This window comes from Labrus mixtus, chromosome 11 (assembly GCF_963584025.1).
Source record: "Labrus mixtus chromosome 11, fLabMix1.1, whole genome shotgun sequence".
Classification (NCBI taxonomy): domain Eukaryota; kingdom Metazoa; phylum Chordata; class Actinopteri; order Labriformes; family Labridae; genus Labrus; species Labrus mixtus.
The window spans coordinates 12,304,645-12,327,010 of NC_083622.1; the positions used below are offsets into that span (position 1 = coordinate 12,304,645).

General features: G+C 42.2%; 1 protein-coding gene across 1 annotated transcript in view; it reads left to right on the forward strand.

Annotated features, from left to right (window-relative positions):
* The window catches only part of iglon5 (IgLON family member 5), a 108,610-nt gene that overhangs the window by 65,044 nt on the left and 21,200 nt on the right, over positions 1-22,366 (forward strand). Inside the window, exon 2 of the mRNA XM_061050101.1 lies at positions 19,977-20,055. Within this exon, the coding sequence (XP_060906084.1) occupies positions 19,977-20,055 (79 nt within the window). The remainder of the gene's footprint in view (positions 1-19,976; positions 20,056-22,366) is intronic.

The following is a 22,366-nucleotide window of genomic DNA, read 5'->3' on the forward strand; positions in this document are numbered from 1 at the left end:
GATGTTGCCCACTCCCCACCCCCAAAAAAAAGTTTGGGAGTAGACAGAGAACTTGAACTTGTGACCTTTGCGTGGGAGAACAGCTTTCACCTGGGGCCGTGAAAGCAACCGGCGTTGTCAGGGGAGATGGTGATGATGACGAGGCAGTTTGTTTGCAATGGGGAGGAAATGAAGGGCAAAAAAAGAGCGCGAAAATGGGAGAAAGGAGGAGGGATTGCTTTGCCTTAAAATGTAAAGTGGTGGAACCCTCAAGGGCAGCACAGCTGGGATGCCCTTGAGTTAGCACAATTAACCTATACACCCATTGGTGCTATACATAGTTCTCTTCAGAGGTTACATAGAAAAGTGTAGAGTAGTGCCATTTGAGTGTGTTAAATCTCCCACTATTCATAAATCATTCAGTGTTACCTCAGGATGTGCTGACGTATAGGGACGCCCACACAAGATACACAAAGTACACAGTCTTCTCTCTGATGTCCCTCTATTTACAGTACCATGTTCATACTGAAGGTAAAAGGGAGCAAACATGATCACCTGGCCAATACACCTGAGCTCAGGATATTATTATACTAGAGAGTACTTTTTTAATGAGTCATTTTTAATTTCTTAGGCATTTCTGTTATTATTATTATTGTTAGATATTCCCCTAAAAAAGTGAAGATTTGTGATTTTCAGCTTTGGACATCAAAACTTCTGCTCGCCCACAAACGTATATTTTGGTAGACACACCTTCACTTTTACCAAGATTCAAGATTTTGTTATCACATCGGTGGCTTCTGGCAGTTTTTATATTCTGATCTCATAAAATGTCTGTGTAATGTGGCTGACTCGGTGTTGTCTTTTTGTTCTTTAGGGATTTTTATTCCCCATCCATCAGCAACAGAAGCTAAAGCTGTAGAGAACAAAACGTTCGCCGGGTTTCTCCTGCAAACGTCCTTTCCGTACCTTTGTGATATCCCGAGTAAAGTGACTTGTTATTTGTGCTCGCAAACTCAGTCACAGCAGTTAACTCACATCACCACTATGTGCAGATTTTGGCATGAAAATAAACTGCAACTCCAAAATAAGATGACTTGTAAGTTTAACGTTTTAGTAAAACATGAGTGCCGAGATGGGTTTGAATACCTGCCTACACAGTAGAGTCCCACAGACAAAGGGAAAGAAAGGCTATATAATATATGAAAACAAGTTCATGAAATAAAAGGGTCACCATACTTCCTGCTATAACCTTCAGCAATTTCCTCAAAGTGAAGGTGAAACCTTCATGCTCCATTCACAATAGCTAAAGAAAATACAAAGCGGCAACCTCCGGTGTTGAAAAATGAAGCCATGAAAGTGTGTAAGGGCGTACTCACACTAGGCATCCTCAAAGTCCAGTTAGTTTGACAAGTGAGTGCTCCAATATGTGGTAGCACGGTACACTTCCGTGGCCTTGGCATGGTTGGAAGAGGTCTCCTTTGGCACAATGTAGTTGAATGCAGAGCAGAGGAACGGGTACACTAAGAGAACATATAATTGATCCCTGCCTTCATTATGGAGAAATCCCGGAGTGCTATGGCTGTATCTGACTAAAATGGCTCAAAATAAGCCAGAAAGTAGCTATCATGTTCTCTGTGTTGTTCTCCTTTTCATTTTTATAATTTTAAAATTTTTAGTCCCCCTGTCTTGTAAACTAAGCACGCTTCATGATCACATAAAGCCATGCTTCTGTTGTATTTTACGACGTTATGTACAAGAGGTTACCGTGCTCAGGCCCGGTTAGTCCTGATGCAGTGTGAGTGCAGGCCGGGTGGGGGATTGGAGAGGCGGGGCAATCGTGCTTCAGCATGGTAGGGGGCATCTGGGCCCAGTGTGAGGGCGCCCTAAGTTTAAAAAACCTGCATTTTCAAAATGGCGACGCCATTGTTGGGCTTTAAAACTCTCCTTCAGTAACCAACGGGTGATGCTTCTGAGACTTGACCCATATTTTACACAGACTATGGAAAATACAAGATACAAGGGGCTAGTGGTATTGCTTATCCAAGACCTCAAAAATATAATTATGTGCTTCAATCTTTCTCTATTCATTATGAAGTGTTACATCATCACACTGCATCTTGCAGCCTTTTGTGAAATGTCAATGAGCTGTGACTATAGCTACCAGGTAATAGTCTTCTTAGATGGTTCCATTTAGTAACATTAAAGAGGCAAAAGAGTGCAGTTTTTAATAAAAATACATAAATACATTTTGCTAATGATGCTCCCTTATGATGCTTTTTCCTCTCTTTTTTATCATTTACATTACCGTGTGACTCATCAGATATATTTTTGCTAACCCCCCGAGGGTCCAACCAATGCTGTGTTTATCATCTAATTAAATTATAGAATGCTGTAGAATGTTCCAACTGTAAACTCAGTTTAGTCATGATAGAAATAATGCACAAATACACGAAAATAACTCAGAGCCTTTCTAAGCAGATATTTCCATTCTAAAAGATTTTCATTAAGAACTCAGAATGTTTTTCATCATCTTTCCTAACCTTGCTTCCTCCCTCACCTTTTGCCGCCTTCCACTACGAGAGCCTTCACTCTCTCTTCTGAGCTTTTTTTTTTAAGGTTGCCAGAGACCAAGGGCAGACATGATTAAGCACTGGATTTGGCAAGGTGTGAGAATTAAATTGAAATATATATTTTTTTTAAAGGTGTGGTGCTGGTTGAAAAGATAGGGATGTGACATAATTTTGGTGTTGGTTTCCTTGCCTTATGGCTTCCTTGCAGTTAAGAGGTTTCAAACTTGCCGGATAGGAACAAGGTTTCACAATTATCGAGAGAGGCAGTGAGAAAAAGGGATGGGTGGTGAGAGTAGGAAAGAGAAAAAGGGGAGTGACATTCGAAGAGAGTAGGTGAAGCATGTGTGCTTGCTGTGGACGGCTGAATTGGTATGCCAGTATTCAACAAGGAAGTGGAAGAGGCGAGGTTTGGGTGAGCTGACTTTTTGAAGGAGGTGATGGCAGACTACAGCTACAGCGCTCTGTCTTTCTTTCTCTCTCCCTCTTCCCCCTTTACTAAGCAAAGCCCTGCCGCCAGCGGCCGCCTGCTGCACCATCTGTGGCTGCAAAGTGCCCAAAATTCATTAGTGAAGAGACACAACGAGCAAAAAATCCAACAGTAGAGTGGTGCACAGCAAGAGAGAAAGACAAGGTGGGAAAGTATTTGGACCGAGAGGGCAGGAACGGACGGGGCACCAGAAACTTTTAAAAGGTTTTTGAAGCATTTTAATGACACACTTCTCTCAAAAAGAATGTTAAAAAGTAGTAAAGAAAAAAAAAAAGAGGGAAGAGTGGAAGGAATGAGTGGGACTTTGAAAACAGAGTCGAGAAGGTTGATTTGCTCCGAGAGAACGTCAGAAGAGAGATGAGGCACAGCTAAAGAGAAAAACAGGAGGAATGGAGTGAAGCAAATGGAGAAGCGAGGCGGCGAGGAAATGACAACAGAGAGAGGAGCTGAGGAGAGGGGAGATGAAGAGGAGGAGGCTGGGGGAGGAGGGGTAGCAGGACTCATGGGGGGGGGGGGTTGCCTGTGTGGCAGCGGGATGTTCTTTGTGCCTGTCAGGCTCCAACTAAAGATCAGGATTTGTGTGACACATCTGTACTAAATCTCTAACAATGTCTGTCTCTGTCTTTATCAGGGGAGTAGTGTCTCTCACTCACTTTCTCGTGATGCTTTTTTTAATCTGAATCCATTACCCACGTCTTTTGTTTCTCCCTCGCCTCTCTTTTAAATGCTTCACGCTTTATTTGCTGTAATCTGCGATGATATGTGACAGGGAGTATATGAGAGCAGATTAAATTCAGCACAGGTCCTGATCCTGAAAACTCAGCGGGTGGATGGATTTATCCTGCTAATCTAACAGTATTCTTTTGTCTCTCCATTTTAGAGCCGTTATTTTGTTTGTGATCCCTCAGATTTATATCATCTTTGTTGTATTTGCTGCACTTCATTGCATTTTCCTTTCTTGTGCTTCACCACGATTCCCCTTCAGCGCCTTCCCCTCTTCCACCTCCTCAACCTCCTACCTTCCTTCATCCAACCCCCCCCCCCCTCACATTCAGCCCTTGCACTGTCATCTTTCTGCAGCTCTGACTCATGATTCCCACGGGGGCCGCGAGGTGACAGGGATCATGCAGCTTTGTGGAACTTGTATGCTCAGATAAGCTGCTGAATTAGAGGGTGGAGAAGATCAGCTGTGGCATTGCAGGCGAGAGGAGATGAGCAAGGAGGTGAGAAGATAAGAAAGTCAGGGGGTAGGGAGGAGAGCGAGGGAAAGGTGCTGAAAAAGAAGATGGCAGAAAGAGAGAGAAGAGGAGACAGGTGAGGTCAGGATTGTCAGGGAGGATGAGCAAAGTATTTGGAAAGCCCAACAAAATAAGCTCTTCAAGTTGCTACGCCAGATTAGCTTAACAACCATGGCCACTTATCTCTCAAATGTTTGGTAATTTTTTTAACAAATAATTTGCTTTTGGTTTCATACAGACTTAGATAGAAGAACTTCAATTTTTCTAGCCACCAAGTTTTGCTTTAGCAAACTGACAAGATATAGAAAACGTTTGTACCTAGCGAGCTAATCTGTCTAGCATTCATCAACTCCATTAAGTAGTGGAAACACTGCATCCCACAGACTTTTATTGTTTCCAAATATATTTTATCTTTTAAAGAAGGTCTAAAAAGAACGAAAACATTGAAATATATTACAATGTAAATATTGCTGATACTACAACCCTGTGCATTTCCCATTGCTTCAACATGTGGAGAAATACAGTTACTATGGTATTATCTGACAATCGTTGTTCAGGGAGATTTGACAATCTGTCAACCCAGCAGATTTATGTATGTTTGACATTGCTGTGCATTACCAAAAGTACATATAGCCTCTGCCTGCAAGCTCACAACATTGTGTGCAAACAAAACTGCAGCCTTTGGCAAACAACATAAAGATTGACAGCCACATACAGACACAGAGTGAAAGTCTATGGAAATTACAAGTCCATATAGAACGATATGAGATAAAATATAGGGAGAGGAAAACATCCACATTAATTTAGATTTGTCCAACGTGTCCAATTCCAAGCCCATAAAGAGACTTTAAAAAAAAAGACTTAACTAGAAAAGACCCAACGATAAAGGCACTGAGCTTCTGGTAAGAGGTGTAAAGGACACAAAGGGTGTTTTTTAAAACAGGAATGAGCTGCTCCTTTGACAGCTTGCTCTCTCTTTTTTAAATCCTTCTTCTTCCTGTCAGATATTCGCTCACATATTCCTCTTCTTCAAGGAAAAATACATTATTAATTCTGTTAAATACACACTCTATCCGTTTCGTGGTTTGATTTTTTTTGTCTCGACAAATGTTGATGTAACATTGCATAAATTAATTTCAGCTCTACTGTATGATAAATCTGCAGCTTTGGTTTCAATCCAACAAACTTAGAGGGGAAATTCAGTGTAGAATGGATTAGACTATGACGAAGACATCGAATTTCTTCTCCTCAGCAGTAGAACAAATTGCAAAGCAGGTTTGAAAAATGTAACTAACTTTAGCTAGAGCAGTGAGAAACTAAAATCTACATGAAATAACTAGCGCTTAATAAGGTTGCAGCACAGTTAAAACACCCCCAAAAATAATTCCTTGAACACATGGAAAAATCACAGATAATTGATCAAATATGTGGCGGTGTAAAAGAATCCGTGGGTGGATTTTCCTTGGAAATATTCCTTCCTAATCTTCTCCATCATCTTCTCTTTGTTCAAACAGTTTGTTCAATCAGGCCCTGAATTTACTGAGTCAGGCGCAAGCGTGTCTTGGTGGTGGTTAACTTGCATGTCGGGGGGTATGATATTAATCCTTTGCTCCAGACACTTGTGCAAACGCAGAGAACAAACATCTGGCTAATGTTTTGTCGGGTCATTTGCAGATGAAGTCGGTGGCGTTGCAGCACGGAGTGAGAAAAGATAATGAGACAGCTTATGAAAAAGGTTAGAGATGATGAGGTAGAAAGCGATGTTGCTGTGACACTTTCACCTGCCTGCTCGCTGAAGAGTAGTGATAAATGACATGTTAATTAAAGATGGTGTCTGATAGTCTTAAGTGAGGTTTATACTACAACTCAAGATTTATAAAAACATGTTTAATCACATGATCATGCAGCTTAAAAGGATAAAACTAACTCCAAAGTTGTTGTTTTTTTTCCATTGTAGGTAAATGTTCCTTACAGCATAACATTAGTTATCACTTTTTTTCCTGTCTTTAACATTTGCAAAATATCTTTGCAGCTGTTTCATTATTAATATTTCCATTTATTTCTCCAAGTATTGAGCCTCATTCCTCTAGTGGAATACGTTTACAGTAGGACATTTGAACAAAAAAATTGATTGTGTAGACTTTTTAATGTGTTAAACTGGAGTTACTACTGTCAAGGTTGAAGCAGGGGAGAAGGGAGTTTGTGTGTATGTGCAGAGCTGGACCCATTTCCATTTTTTGTTAACTATCAGCCAACTTTTTTTTTTTTTTTTATTGATTTCTAACGTGGAAGTTTATTTGGAAAAACATTTCGAAACCATTGACTTCTGGTGAATTCTGTTTCCGTTAACGTCCAAACCCGGATCTTACCTGCACGATGGATCGAGGACAACCTGATGCAAGAGCATAGCGCCTCCTGAACGTTAGAGAGCTTATTGAATAATGAGCCGAAATGCCCGCTTCGACAAGGTCACTTTTTTTGTGAAACATTGCTTTATGAAGGTACCTCCGCAGAGACAGACGGAGCAAAAAAGTTTCCATTATTTGTAGATTTTCAATACAGACTTGTGTAATTTAGAGTTTCCTGAGTCATCACGGGCTCTTACTACTCAAATCTATTGACATTGCAAAAATCTGATTTTTTTTAAAATAATAACTTCCGTTATCATAACAGAATTAACTACAGTCGAAATTAAAAAACTTTATTAAGGGATTAATGGTTAACTAAGTTAATTTTTCTGATTACCTGTGCCCACCTGTGTGAATGTGTTAAGAAGTACCGGCTTTAGCATTTTGTAACAGGAGTATCTGCACATGCATGAGGAATGTCTGCGGTCTCTCTTTACTCGTTTGTGCTTGTGGCACAGTTGTAAAATTGTTTTTGCAGCTCATTCACACATGAGGGAGAGCAGAGCCAGAGATCATTTTCAGTGCTCCACATGAAGGAGCATTAATCCAATTCAAACAGCTCCGAGGAGACGGCCCCTTAATAACTTATGGTGACTAAGGAATTTGTTTATGTTTGTAACAGCGCACTGAAAGATTAATAACCTCCTCAATAAGACTTACACAATCCTTTCTGCAAGGGAACACAATGACAAAACACCCAAGAAACTGATGTGTAGAGATAAATGAAAGGCAAATTAGCCAGTGGCGATGTATTTAATTACACTTTACTTCTGTCACAGCTTTAGTTATGCCCCTGATTTCCTCATATTCCTCGACTGCCTCCGGCTTTGGTAAAACAGCTTCATCAGTAACATGAGCCAGCAGATTCATCAGTGGCTCAGTCCACCAGGGCTGACATAAATGCACAGCTTAGTTTAGCCCGGAGTCACAGGCTGCATGCTTGTTTCCTCCTCAAACAGACCATGACACATTAATTCACCTTTACCTCTCTTCTCATCTCTCCTTCCTTCATTCTCTGTTTTTTTCTTTCTGCATGTCATACAAGAGACCCATCTCGGCGGTGCTCAGCTGCAAAGATTAAATGGGCTTTCTATCGATTGCTCTTTTCTAATGCACCAGCCTCTCCAAAGAAATACCGAAAGCATGTCATCACCCAGGCTGAAAGAAGGGGTTGGGAGGGCGAAAAGTGTTCACATTCTGTGTATTTCTAACTTCATCTCTTCTTGACAAGATGAAGAGAGCAGCAAGGGAGCGTGAGAGCAAGGCTATCACGCTGTCGAAGGAATGGGAAGGGGCTTTTCTGCAATTGAGCAGTGGCTGCTTGCCAGCGGTGCCAAAAGCTAGCCTGGGTGTCACCCTGTTGCCATCTGGTGTTAGAGAGGGCAGAAGGAGAGAGAGAAAGGGGAGCTCCAGGATTTGTTGAATGAGAGAGCAGCAGGTATTCACAAAAGGACAAATGACCCTCAACCAAAGTCTCCAACTTTTACGACCACGGCCTGGGCGTGTGGTGGTGGTTTGACTCCCAGCCACGGGCTCTCCAGCACAGCTGCAGCCAAACATAACTGGCATGGCGGCCATGTGTGCATGAGCTAGCGGTGCCGAGTCACAGCGGTGGTGCAACAATGGCAAGAGCTACTGCGATTCCAGAATGCAAATGAACCCCAACTGCAGCTGTAAGCATGGCCGCGGGCACAGCCAGACGGAATCTGACTGCACACAAACAGACGGAAGTGTGCAAACACATGCACAAAAACACCCGCTCATGCACGCACACATGGATTCACAAACTCGCACACAACAAACACACTTGCACACGCTTGCAAATACACATATGCAGCTTCATTTTCACACTCTCACACACTGATGCTTACTTCATCTGTACTTGCCAGCATCTTAGAGCACTGCAGCATAACTCCCTTCTCTTTTTTTACCTCCTTCTCCAATTCCCTCCCTCAGGAGCTCCCTCCTAAGCAGGTGTTAGCTGATTTCTATTCCCTCTGGTAGCTCTGTTTTGTTCTCCGCAGCAAGTGCTGCTGCTGTGAATTATCCTGACAGCACCTTACCCCTGGGCTCTGGCCCTCACCTTCTCCACCCCCCACTCCTGCCCCCATCTCTCTTCCATCTCTTTCCCTGCTCCCCCCCTTGGAGCCTCCATCCTTCCCTTCGTAACTGGATCTCCTCCTTTCATCCTCACTCTCTTACCTGCCCCCATGGTGCAGGTAAGACGGTAAGAAAATTCTGGACGAGAAGCCCAGTGGTTCTGAGCGCGCACCAGCCCACACACACACACACACACACACACACACACACACGGGCATAACAAAGATAGCTCTCTTTTAAAATGTGCACCCAAACACACATGCTGGCAAATATGCACATACATGAATTCATGGACACACTCATGTGCTTTGACTAAACTAGAAGCCAACAAACTCCAGCAGTTCTCTCAGTTATTTGTGTTTCTATTGAGATTGAGTGTGTTGTTGTGAAAATGTTCCTGCACCCCTGGAGCCAAAATGTTCCTCCCTCTTGTTTTGCTGTTTGCAAAAAGGCCCAGACAGAGAATGACTTATTTTAGATTGCTCATTAGTATAGCGGCTTCAGACAGCGGCTAATTGCACTCCATTCACTCTTCACAATAAATGGTCATCACTCTGTTTGAGTATATTACATATTTTGCATTGCATGTGTCATTATCAGTCAGAAATGAATGGTGGAGGAGAAAATTAATGAGGTAAGTCAGTGGTGGATCTCTAAAGGCTTATGCATGCGAAAATTTAAAAAAAACGAAACAAAAGCCGAATGACATCTTTTATTCCATTCCAGATTGAGATTTTTGGAAATTCGCTAAATGCCTTTTCAGCACATCAGTCTTTTGTCTTTGATGGAAATTGCAAGATTGCAGCGCTTTCAGTGTAAGTTAATGTCCACACTTACAACAGTGGCAGTTCTGAAACTCTCGTTAAACTGTGTTTTTTTCATTAGTCCCACTCTTCTAAAGTGTCGCAGATGACCGCTGGCAGCTTGTATCGCTTGGTCATCCTTTTCACATACATACTGGCCAACACTCAGCTGACTTTTTGATGCCTCATTCTTTTTGACTCCACTTTACAGCCAATGGTCCTATCGAAAGTAACTGCTCCCATGCTATTATACTCCTTTGTCTCCTGTCACTATCGCCCGGTAATTGCTGTTTTTATTGTAGCCTCTTAGAGGCTCAAGTGTAAACTATAGGGTAAGCCTTAACACTGTGCTGGAAGCTTAACCGCATGGCTGGAAATATTAGTTCAGTCTCACAGCACCAGGCAGAGCGCAAACAATAAAAATAGGTAAATCCTTAACTAATTCACCTGTCATACATCTGTATTTAACATCTTTTATTTACTTAGATATTGAAGGACAATGTTTGGGGCTGCACAGCGGTTAGCGCAGTTGCCAGTCTTGCCTCACAGTAAGAAGGTACCTGGTTCGAATCCTTGACCATGCAGGTGCCCTTCTGTGCGGACTGTGTGGCATGTTCTTCCTGTGCATCTAAATTCCCAGTAGGTGTGAATGTGAGTGGGGCTGCTTGCCTTTGTCTGTGTGTCAGCTCTGTGATTGACTGGTGACCAGTCCAAGGTGTACCCCGTCCCAGCTCCCCGTGACCCTCAATGGGATAAGAGATGTCGATATTGGATGGAAGATGATGTTGGTTAATTTAAAGTGATGGTCATAGACTTAAAGATGAGCTATTCCTTTTTTTTCAAATCAGTAAATCCAAGCAATACCTGATAAAGTTGAAATTTTACACACCTCAATGTTATGCACAAAATTGGACTTTACTTTGAACATTGAAGGGAATTTCTACCATGTTTTGTGGGGATGTACAATCAGTGTTGATGGTAAATTCAGTCAACATGGGTAAATATTTTCTCAGTGTGCTACATTCTCCAAGAAAGCCGAGTACTCCTTCTGGCCAAGCTTAGCCAGTAGTTTCACATTCTTTCTCAGATAATGTGCAAAGAAATCAATGCTGAAATAGCCAGTAGTTCTTTTGAGCCACCAAACATGTCAAATTTTGGCGCTAGTTGCCAGAAGAGCTACCGATTTTGCAGCTATGTCGTGCTCTTTATCCTCAAGACACATCTGAAGGCGATATATCCAACTTATAGAGATGAGAGAGAAAATGAAATTACCCCTTCACTTTGTGTGTTTTTGCAAATCTCTCTTCCCAAGAAGAATTGTAGACAGTGAGGCAGCTTTTCATTCCAGGTTTAATACCAAATGTCAACATATTCAAGGTCAGTGAAGGATTGTGGTCATGTTTGGAGAACCCAAGCAATTTTTCTTCTTGAAACTTTACAAGACTTGAACAAAAAGGCTTCAGTGAATTTCAGTTCAGACTCTATTCAGTTGTTTTGAAGGGCTTTATACATTGTATGCTTTATGTATGATATGGAAATGTGTCGATACGTCTTAATGTTGTGATTACAGGACTATTATAAATCCAATGTTATCCTATTTTACCCAAAGCAGGCACCCTGGGGAGCTGGTTTAGCTCAGTTTATAATGCAGGTGCCCTATGGACATGTAGACAACACTCATCGTTGCAGTGTCGCAGAGAATAGTTGGTGTATGTCAGCCAACACTCTCTCTCCACACATTTTATCTCTCTTAGCTGTCCAAAAAATAATATTTAAAAAAGAAGATCAATCACCCTATGCACCTGTTTCTTGTGAATTTCCTTTCCATTTATTTCAAACTATTCAACAGCACAAGTAGTCAAACCAGCAAAATGCAGGAAGGAAATGATTTCTAGCATGTAGACACAGATGTTAACAATACACGTTCATAAACAATAACCAGCCTTTGCAAATGTTCTCTAAAAAACGAAATGAATCACATTACATTGGACCTCAAGAATACACACATTGCAGTTGGCAGGAGATACTGCATGCAAATACAATTTAGCACGCAAACATTTTTTTCAAGGAAAGACTTGGAGTGCCAGCTCAGTGTAATACAGATTTGTATCATCACGCCCAGTGGAAAATGTATGAATACAGTGACACTGAGGCATTTATCTCTTGCAAATACTTTAGTCTGTCCATGGTTTGTACTTAACTGTGTGATTTTATTAATATAACACTCTAAAACGTGACTTTACAACTCAGCTGTGCTTATAAAGCCTGTTATTGTCGGAGGATGCTACACGCAGGGCGACTCGGTGTGGATCCGTATTTAAAGCTTCTCTCTTAAAGCAGTGACAGCACTTGCCCACAAATCTGTCAAATTACCAGTGCACAGGGTGTATTTAGGCGGAGTCTACAGGGTCTTGTGTAAGGCGGGCGCATGTGTGTGTGTGTGTGTGTGTGTGTGTGTACTCACTGGGAGAGGAAGTAACAGTTTAACTACTGTATTGATTTCAAGAGTGCTAAGGGGTTTAGGCGTCAGTCCAGAGAAAATGGGGGGTAAAAGAAAGAGGGAGTGGGGCTCGTCCCTGGTTTCAGCACGCTCCGCTTTTCTCCCACGCTTGATTCGATGGTAAAGGTCTGTGGCTGCCCATTGAAGTTGTACAACTGCTGCATTGAGTACTGTATGGCTGTGTGCACTCTGCAGTGCTCTATTGATTGATGTGTGAAGAGGGATTAGTGGGAGGGAGGGGAGGGGATGTTGGATGAGGGGAGGGATGGGCAGAGCGGCCAGAGGCAGAATTGCGGATGCAGCATTTGTACAATAAAGAGGGGCAGATGTCATATCTTTGGTGAGGCCAAGTTAGGCACTCGAGGGAGATGCGCTGTCCTTCTGTACATGAGGAGGTCTTGGCGAGCTTCTTGGATCGTCATTCCTCGGTTCTGACAACAGAATATTTGGTTGTTTTTTACCCATCTCGCAACAACATGAAAGCAACATGAAAAAAAGAAAACTTTTTATCATCATATTGAGTGTCTTACAAACAAAAAAGGGTAACATTTGGTTTCCTCTGCCGAGACAAAAGCTGTTTTTCATTTGTTGCGAGGAAGAAAGCCATTCAAGCAATGTTTTTTATCAGTGATTGACTACAGTGATATTCTTTATATGCATGCTAACACATCGTCCCTGAAAATGTTGGACTCAGTGTACCATATTGTGTACTGCAATTTGTCTCTGGCTTGGGTTTCGGCACACATCATGTTCTTGTTAAAGAATAGACAATGGATTTTTGAGCGAGTTTCATGAAACATTTTGTTATCCAGACTTTTTTAATTGTTGTTTTTTCCTCATTGCAAATCAATTGCACAGAAGGATGTAGACAATCTCCTTTTTGAGATCACGAGAGCTTACGAAATCACGAATGATTTGCTGCTCATTTTTTGCAAACATGATCATCTCAATAATATTTTCTAGTGAGTGATGAAGCATTACTTTTATGTAGCTTTTTAAAGCAGTAAAAATGTTAGAACTTCATTAATCTGCATGAAACCTTAGCTGTTAGATAACTGTCTGTATTGTGTAATTGTTTGGGCCGAGGTCACTTTATGACGTTACATGTCGAGCAGCTGAACACACAACCAATTGTCTTGATGCCTAAGAACAATTTCACCAGAGTAGTTATTTCTGGCATAAACATCAGTCACGTAAGAGACACATTTTAGACAATCCAGCACATTCCTCCAATAGCAAAAAAACATTGTTGACTTGAGTGGGAAGAAAAATGACATGACCATACAGATTCAAAACAATTCATTCAGCGTGACTTATGTGACATTTCTTAGATTTCCTGTCAAGTGGAACCCCCGTTGACATTCATTTTGCCTCACCAGCGACGGTGGAGAGCTGGCGACCTGCATATCCATCTTGTTGCGCAGTGCAAGCGAGGCGTCCAGGTGGTTTCTCACTCCTCGCCCATCGCTCTCCTCCTGCTCTCCTGTTGCTCCCTGCCTGACAGGTGGTGCTGGAGTCAGGAGGGGAGTAAGGGATTTCATCGATAGGGAGCAGAGCGGCTGAATGGGTTAGTGAAGAGGAAGAAGAGGGAGGGCGGCAGGGAGAAGATGGGGCTTTGGCGAGGTGGACACAAGGTTGGATTCGGGCCATCCAGAGTTAATGGGATCAGACGAGGAAGAGAAAGGGATATCTGTGCTGGTTAATGTTTAATCCCGCACCACCAACCTCTTGTCTCCGGCTTGAGGCTCCCAGCATCTGATAATCCTTGGGCTGCCGTTCTTCATCACCAAGGTGTCGGAGGGAAGTGCCTCTGTAAATATTTAATTGGCTGCAGCATGCCGGTGTTAATTATGCGGTTGTGTCTCCTTTGCTTTACTCTGTGCCCCGGCATCACAGGCTGCGTCCTCACACTTCTCTTCTCTTTATATTGATGATACTCTTCTATTCCTTTCTCGGTACAGCACTGCGATTATCACCCAACAATACTCTTACTACAACTGCTTAAACACCACTTCGTCTGCTACACAGTATCCAGTAATTATAGATTCCACTTACGTTTCTCGCCGTGCCTTTTTTTTTTTTTTTCAGGACCTCACCTCACCCATGCTATCTCTTCCCACCTCTCCCTTCTAACCTTGTGCTACGCCTCTCTCCTTCTCTTTTCAATTTTAAAACTGCGGCAGGCTACGTTAAAACGGATTATTGTTATGGGTTTCATTATAGCCTCTGCTGTTATCCGTCCTGACGCCAATCATGCTTTCAAAAGTATCACCCCCCCCCCCCCCCCCCCCCCCCCCCCTTTCCCCCTCCCCTCTCTGTGTTTATTTGATCGTCAAGGGCAATGTGCAATAGATGAACAGTACAAAGACAGCCTTGCAAGGACTATGCAGGCTAAAGTTGTACAGCTCAGTAGAGCTCTCGTCACAAGTGTCTGCCAGCAGCAAGTGCAATTACAAACAGGCGCATGTACAAGTCAAGAGAATACAAATCACATAATAGATGTCTCATGGGCACTGAGCAGGCAGCCTTGCAAAGATACAATGGATGAAAGTAAAGATACAAAAACATTTGACTATAGGTAAAGTGATTCATGCAAGGGTCTACCTACAGTAGGCCTTAAGTAGTGAAAGTCTTGATTCACAGATGAGCAAAACAGTTTTATGCATTTTTAGGCTGTGTGTAACAGCTGAAAGGAAGAGCTAAAGTGCAGGTGAATTAATGGTCTGCTATGTGGCTCACTGTTTCCTGTGTGCAGTCCCTCAGGCATGTCCATAAAATTTTACTCTCTTAAAAATGTCAGACTAATCCAGACCAGAGGCTCAATACACTGTGCAGACAAGGGCTTGAGGGGGGGGTCGTTTGGACAGCGTACAAGAGTGTGTGTGTGTCTGTGAGTGTGCGTGCATGGTCTGGAAATGGGGGGGCTCGGTTTGTGTGCCAAAAGAGCAGGTCAAAGCAAGGACAAGAGATACAGGGGGCCATGATAGACTGTATCTGCTGTACACAATAGTGAGGACAGAGGAGCTCAGTAAGCCAGTGTCCCCATTAACACCAGTAGCCACTGCAGTGTTCACCACCAAATATGCCAAACGTGGTTTTATGTACATCAATGTAACTTATTAATCTGCTTTTAAGCAAGCTATTTTTTTTAATTCATTTTACCCTTTTAGTCTGGTTTCTTATCGGGTTTTATTCATCAATTTCTCCAGATGTTGATTTATTTGACTCTAATTTACTTCTAAGTCTAATATGTGCAGGTATACGTTTACATATGGTGCTTAAACTGTTGAACAAAACTCCTGGTAACATCCTGAACTTTTCAGGGTATGCTGCGTGTATGAACATATAACCGAAAAATGTTTCACTCTGACCTGTCCTGGACTTGTTTCCTACAAGCCCCTCATCCATTTTAAGTCATGATGAGCTGAGGTGAAAAGCAGCAGGCGGCGTTGGTGATGTGTCTTGGCACTGCATGATCATTGTTCTTCTCCACTCTTTTTTGAAGGAAGGTCATGAATTGAGCGTAGGACTCTGTTGCTTCGTCCACCACTAGTGCGTTTAAGTCATGTCTAACCTCCTGAGTTCCCCCCTTCCATCAGACATGGATAGCCTCCCTCTGTGAGATTCATGTGTGAACAAGCAACTCTGGAGAAATTCAGGGACAGCCTGCCTTAAATTTCTTGCAGTTTTTCAAAGTGCATATGTGAAAACTGTTTGAATGTATTCTCACTCACGGGAGTGATGAATAAAAATGTACATTTATTAGATTTATGATGCCATTTCCTCACTTCCTGATTTTTTATAGTGCTATTTTCTAACTGCATGCTGCTGTTATTGAGTGCTTATTAATTATAGAGTAATGTATCTATGTTTTGCTTTGTGTGTGTGTGCGTGTGTTTATGTGATATGAGGCAAAGGACTTTTACTTGTCTGAAAAGTGCACAACAAATTAACTGATTAATGCTTATTTTTCAGTTCATTAATTCATGTAAGCCCAGTTGTGCTTAAAATATGTTCTAGATTTTTTTCTGTAGTGAAGTAGAAAAAAAAGCTAAATTTTTTTGAATTCAAATTGTTTTTTGTGCTGCAGGGTAGACGGAGGTTTTAGCCTCCCCCTGTTGGCAAGCTCCCTCCTCTCCGGAGTGTCAATGGGCACGGCTCCTGAATCCTCCTGGTGTGTGCGGTTCATCCGCCTGCACGCTGAGCCCCAGGACGGAGCCGAGAAAAAGCAGAATTTCTGATAGAGATCAATAGTGCCAAAAGTAGCCCAGAATTTGAAAGCGATGTCTGAAGATTCTGTTTTGGCCATGCAACAGCACTCGCCTGGTTGCACTCTAGACTCATTATTGTTCTGTTTGATCAGGGCCGCTGTGTTTGGCCGGCAACATTTGTATTAATCGCCTGATGGGATAAATAATGTGGATCACATCAAAGGGAGGGAGACATGCTGTCTTGCAGCCAGATGATGATAACATTTTGTTGTCTCACACCGTACACTTCCACCATCCCTATAATGATATGCTGCAGATGCAAAATCTTTGGTTTCTTCATCTGTTCAACGAGGCCTGCTTAACAGTACTTCACTTTACAAAACATTTTTGTATTTTCAGAGAAGAACAGAATTCTTACTTTGTACAGTTGCCATGAATGAAACTGCATGAAAAGTGCATTTCCGGCAGTAACAGTCACAGTTAATTGCCATGGAAGTTGAAATAAACAGGAATTTACAGTCAGAATAGGACAGTGGATCATGATCCAGTGCTATTTATTTTATTTATCTGGCCTGATGGAGAGCGACTACCTTTTTATGCCAGCCTCAAGTGGCCACTTAAGAAACTACAGTTTTTTGTGTTTGTTTTGTTTTCCAGGCCTTGGGATAGCCACATAATTATACCAAAATAGAAGAAAAACAAAGGAGAAATTATAGTCATTACTTGTATTGTACATTCTTTGCTTTCCACTGGAAGTAAAGATGGCGATATGAGTCGGTGAGCCCACATTTTTTATCTAGAATGAACATCTGGATAATATTTTCAGAAAAAAACTTTGGTACAGCTGTCCATGGGGTCCTAAGCTATAAAAATGTATACATCAACCATAAATATGCAGCCACTTTCAGGCATAGAGCCAGTTGACATTCCAGAGGGCTGAGGTTGCATAAACCCTGGTCTGCTTTAGGTTTTTTAAATCATCTGTGTGGAGAAAACACAATAATTCAGCTGAAAAGCAAAAAGCGGAACAGATTGTCTCTCATGCAATGTTTCTTTTACAAAAAAAAAAAACAACAAGAACTGAGCATGAACCACAGCATCGTCCTGAAGGGACACTTTAGTCTCACACCAGAGGTGGTCGCCTATCTATCAGCTACAGACGCTGATCCTGTTTGTTTGCTCTGCTCACTTGTTCATTTCCTAAATAGTTTCACTTATATCGATCACTTCAAGCTGAGAAATGGTCAAAACAACACAACACACGCACAGTAGTGTGTGCATGTGTGTGCGTGCATATATTGTAAAGAGATGATACTAGATATTTGTGTGTTGTTTGTTCATTCCTGTGTTTGCTTGTCAGGGGAATCTTTGCCTTGTTCATTGTAGCAATGAAATCGGGGAACAAACCTTTATCCCGGCCTGCTTGTTGGCTCATCGGTGAGGGTGTTTGCATTCGATTGTGTTAACTTGCATGTCTGTGATATTCATTGTGTGAGAGGAAGTGTGGGCTGAATGTGTTGACCTGGTTATCATGTTGTGCGGCGCCTGGGAGCGGAGGCAGGGTGATACAGGTTTTAGAATGTGAGGTGCCAATCGAGCTGTGAAAATGGGAATTGAGTAGGGAAATGGGAATAGCTCCCCGCTGCTTTGTAACCTTTGCGATGTTGTTTGCAGCATTCGGCGTAGGCATTCATCATTCATTCAATCAAAATGCGTGCGAGGCCTGTTTGTCCCTCTGGTTGCATTATGGGATGGGGAGCGTCTTTCCTCTGCGTGTGCGTCTGTAATTGCGTGCGCGAGGTAGTGTATTTATGACAGCATGTCACACTCTTCTTCGAGCCCTGAGCCCTGGAACTGAATTGAATTAACCTAAATAAAGTCTTGTGTGTGGAGTACAGAGCACTTGAAAGGGAACAGCTGAAGGCTTGAGCAGAGGAGTGTCTGAGTCTGAGACAGGAAGCATGAGTACAGAAATTATTTGCAACAGTGCTCTGTTTGTTACAAAAAAAGATAAACGAAGGCCTGTGACAGTTTTTGAACATTGGACACAATAGCTAATGTGCTACGCCCCTCCCCCAAGGCTTTCAGAGAGAGAGAGAGAGAGAGAGAAAGAGTTGGAACCAGTTCTGGGATCCTTGGCCGGCCTAGATAGCAGAGCAGCAGCAGTAGCAGCAGCAGAGCCCATTAATGCGATTACAGCTTTTAGCGGGAGATTTTCAGGGCCAGTTTTCTTTTGAGGCGTCATTAGTTTGTCCTCTTTTCTTGTTCTCCACCGGTATGTCAGTAAACAAACATCCACATTCACACCCATGAGCAACACACACCTAGATACTTCAACAGCTTGTAGATGCAACTATAAAGCAACGCACGCATACAGTCATGAATATATGAATACAAAAACATGACTGTAGCCTATATACTATGGTATACAAACAAGCAGAAAAGGAGAGCAGGCATAATTAGTCCTTAGTTAAGGGATAATGAATTAGTATGTAGTGTGGTTTGCAATCCTCAGAACTTTCTGCAATGCAGTTTGAAAATCTTCCGGTCCATGATGTGCATTTTAACTCTGAATCCTCTCTAATTATTCTTTGTAATCAGACCATGATTCCACATAGTCCCTTTAATTTCAAACCCAAAGTTCCTGCACATTTAGCGGTGCCACCACCGTCCTTTTGGCTCTCATCTCTCAGCCGATTACCAGTCAGTGAGGCTTAACGTGTCTTCCACTTCGTGCGGCTATTTAACGGAGCTCGAGGTGCTTCTTAGCTGCTCGCTGCAGCGGCTTTGGTTTCATAAAGTCACCATTTATTAAACCTTGAGGCTAGACCACAGCAGAAGCCTATTGAGATATTGAGGTCATCCTGCAGACGGGGGGAGACAGAGATTGTGGGAGATAAAGAGAGGACACAAGCTGAGGTATCTGGTGTCATGCTGTGATTTGGCAGAGTCGAGATGGACAGAGCCAGGTGTCTTACTGGGAAGCTTCGGCAGGAAAGATTACTGCCAAAATAAAAGGTCTTTGGTTATCTTTGTTTTCAGTCCAAGCAGGTTCACATAAATGAAAAGTTTGTGAATCACACCTCACAGATGCAAAGTTTGTGTTTCCTCTTCAGCTAATGGCTCTTAGGATGTCTGTACTTGTGTGTGTTTGTGATTTTGTCAGCATGTGCCTCTTTTTCCCCCGAGTATGTGAGTGTCTGTGTGTGTGTGTGTGTGTGTGTGTGTGTGTGTGTGTGTGTGTGTGTGTGTGTGTGTGTGTCTGTGTGTCTGTGTGTCTGTGTGTGTGTGTGTGTGTGTGTGTGTGTGTATTTGTAGGCAGGATGAGCATCCCTTCTGTTACCGTAGCTGTCCCTTCATTTCACGCTCCGGCAGCTCTGCGTGAATCCTCTTCCCTTGGCTCATTATCAGTGCTGTTCAATGAACGCGCAGCGCACCAGAATGCAGGGTAAAACCAAATCATTATTCAAGTATGGGGGTCAGTGCAGACATTGTGACTCCTTTGTTTAGTATATTTATTATTTTCCCTTTCGAAATAAGTGAGCAGGATGCAGAGCACATCCCCGTGTTTGATGAGGGAGTCTACGTCAAGAACCGGACCTGAGATTGATGAACGCCCGCCGACCGTCTGGTGTCATTATTGGACACTCATTGCTCTTTTCTCTGGTTTGTCTTGGCAGGGTCCAGTGTGCACGCAGCAGAATACGGACACCTGCCGGACAACATTACAGTGTTGGAAGGAGAAAGCGTCACTTTGAGGTAACTGTTGATCCTACACCTGCACTTACTAATTACATGAAAAACATGTTTGTGTTCCTCCCCCACCTGTCTTGCCGCTTTAATTGCCAATTCTCTGTCACATAACTTCAATTAGGCATCCCACATTGTGCCATATTTCCAGCTCTGTCTGTCTTGTAGCTAATTAAACATGCTAATACCTGTCGGATGACGCTGCAGTCCTCCGGTCTGTTCACCATTTCCTTTTGCTTACATGTAACAATAGCGTTGCAGGGGTCAGTTTGGTGCCTGGACAAACCGATGTCAGCTGTCTAACTTTTAGCAGTACAGTCACAGCTTTCTCAGAATCAAGCAGAAAAACAGCCAACCATGTTTTTTTCCCTTTGCGTCAATGCAACCTGGCTTGACAGAAAAGGAAAAAAATCCAAGTAAACATTACCTTCATCACCTTTAAGCCAACACATCTAAGGATCTCTGAGCAAATTCCTCGTTAAGTCCCTGTTTTGTCCCTTGAAAGCAGAGTGAACCTTCCACTAAAATCAAATATGTTATCAATGACGCCAAGTAAAGCTCTGAACAACAACATGCCAGTCTCAAAGTTGAAAATCAAAGACCCAAAGGATGTGGATCTATAATGTCATCAAGATGTGTAGCCTGAAGCTGTTTAATTGATGCTGTGGTGAGGTCAAATCTATAGAGTTTAGTTGGTTGTTTTCACACTTTAAACTTTTAACTGAATGCGCCTGGGGGTTTAAAATCTGCATGTTGAGTGTTGCCTTTGCAGTTTGGTGTCAGGAAAGCTGAACTGTTCTGTAACATCAGGAGAGAGAAAAAAATACAGGAGAAAGCAGAGAGAGTAAAGAGAAGCGAAGAAGACGGGGACAACAGCAGCCTGGAGTGAAAACTAGCTAACTAGTTTCCTTATGGTACCTGAAAATATTAAGATACAAAAAAGGCTGACTGTAAACCCAGTTGAACAATAAAGTCAGGAGACAGCCACAGATTGATTTCAAATATTTAAAACGATTGCCTATCTAGCGTGCTTGTTAGCTAACATTTTACCAGTAATTTAGCATCTAGTAAAGAATGGGTAGAAAAAAACTACAGAATACAAACAACCCTGATTATCCTATTACTTTGAGAGTGATAAGAGTTTAAGATTATGCCACCACAAAAAACAAATGTGAGTAAAATATTGATACAAACCCACCATAATATCTTTTCTATCAAAGGATTCAGGAAGATGTAAGTGGCCCAGCGTGAGCAACCAAAGGTGTTCAGAGCTACAACCCTCTGTGACTCGGCATTATCAAGCATGTGTTGTGAGGGCTTTTAGCTGGTTTTGAAACTGAAATCAATCTTCTGCTTTTTCATGACCTAAAAGAGCAAACAAGACCATCAGCAACGACTATTATGAAGTAATTTTTAGTGCTTGTCAGATGTAGCGGTTAACAGTATGCTACAATTCAAAACGACCAGAGCAAAGATTAACAATGAGTGATACAACTGTGTGTTAAAAGACAGAAGAATTATATATTTTTTGTCAGATAAATGAACATCTTTGACCACAGGGGGCGCCAAATAAACACAAACTGAAAGGGGCTCCAGGAGCTTTAGGGAAACCCAACTAGGACTTTTGTGAGATTAGACCTAAGCGTCTCTTTTTTTTTTCTTTGCTATAAAAATGAGGCCAGCTTCCTGGATTTACAGCTGTACAGAACATTACGTCTGTTTCATGTTAGTGCTAATCCCCTTCCACAACTTTTTGGGTTGTTTAAATCAAACACTGCCAAATACTTTTTGTCTACAGGTTCAACCAAAGGCTAATTATTCCCTCTGAGTTTGTTTCATGAGAACACTTTAAAGAGCTTGAAAAAGGCTTATATTATCCAGTAACTTACAAGTAAAAAAAAAAAAAAGATTAAATCAAAGACCTGTCTTTTTGTGGCACACATGTTTTCCAGCTTTACAGTCCTGTGAACCAGCTCATGACCCATCAGGCTAGTGCAGCTTGCAGCTCCTTTGGGTTTTCCAACTATACAGTAGATTGGGAGCACTACTGTAGACTGAACATAATGTAACTCCTTTGTTTTTTTTAGAGGTTTCATTTCACGGCATATTGAGTGTGGCCTCATCAGCAGAGATGTGATGTTGATGTTTTTTTTTGTCAAATGTGTGTGGACAGGAAAAGAGCTGACAAACAAAAGACTGAAGAGCTTTATAAATAAACTCCTTTTTCATGTAAAATCACTTTTGCCCATGTGGCACAAATACTTGAGTTGGGAATGAGACAATGCTGGTGTTTTAGCTTTGATGCGGGCCATTAAGACCA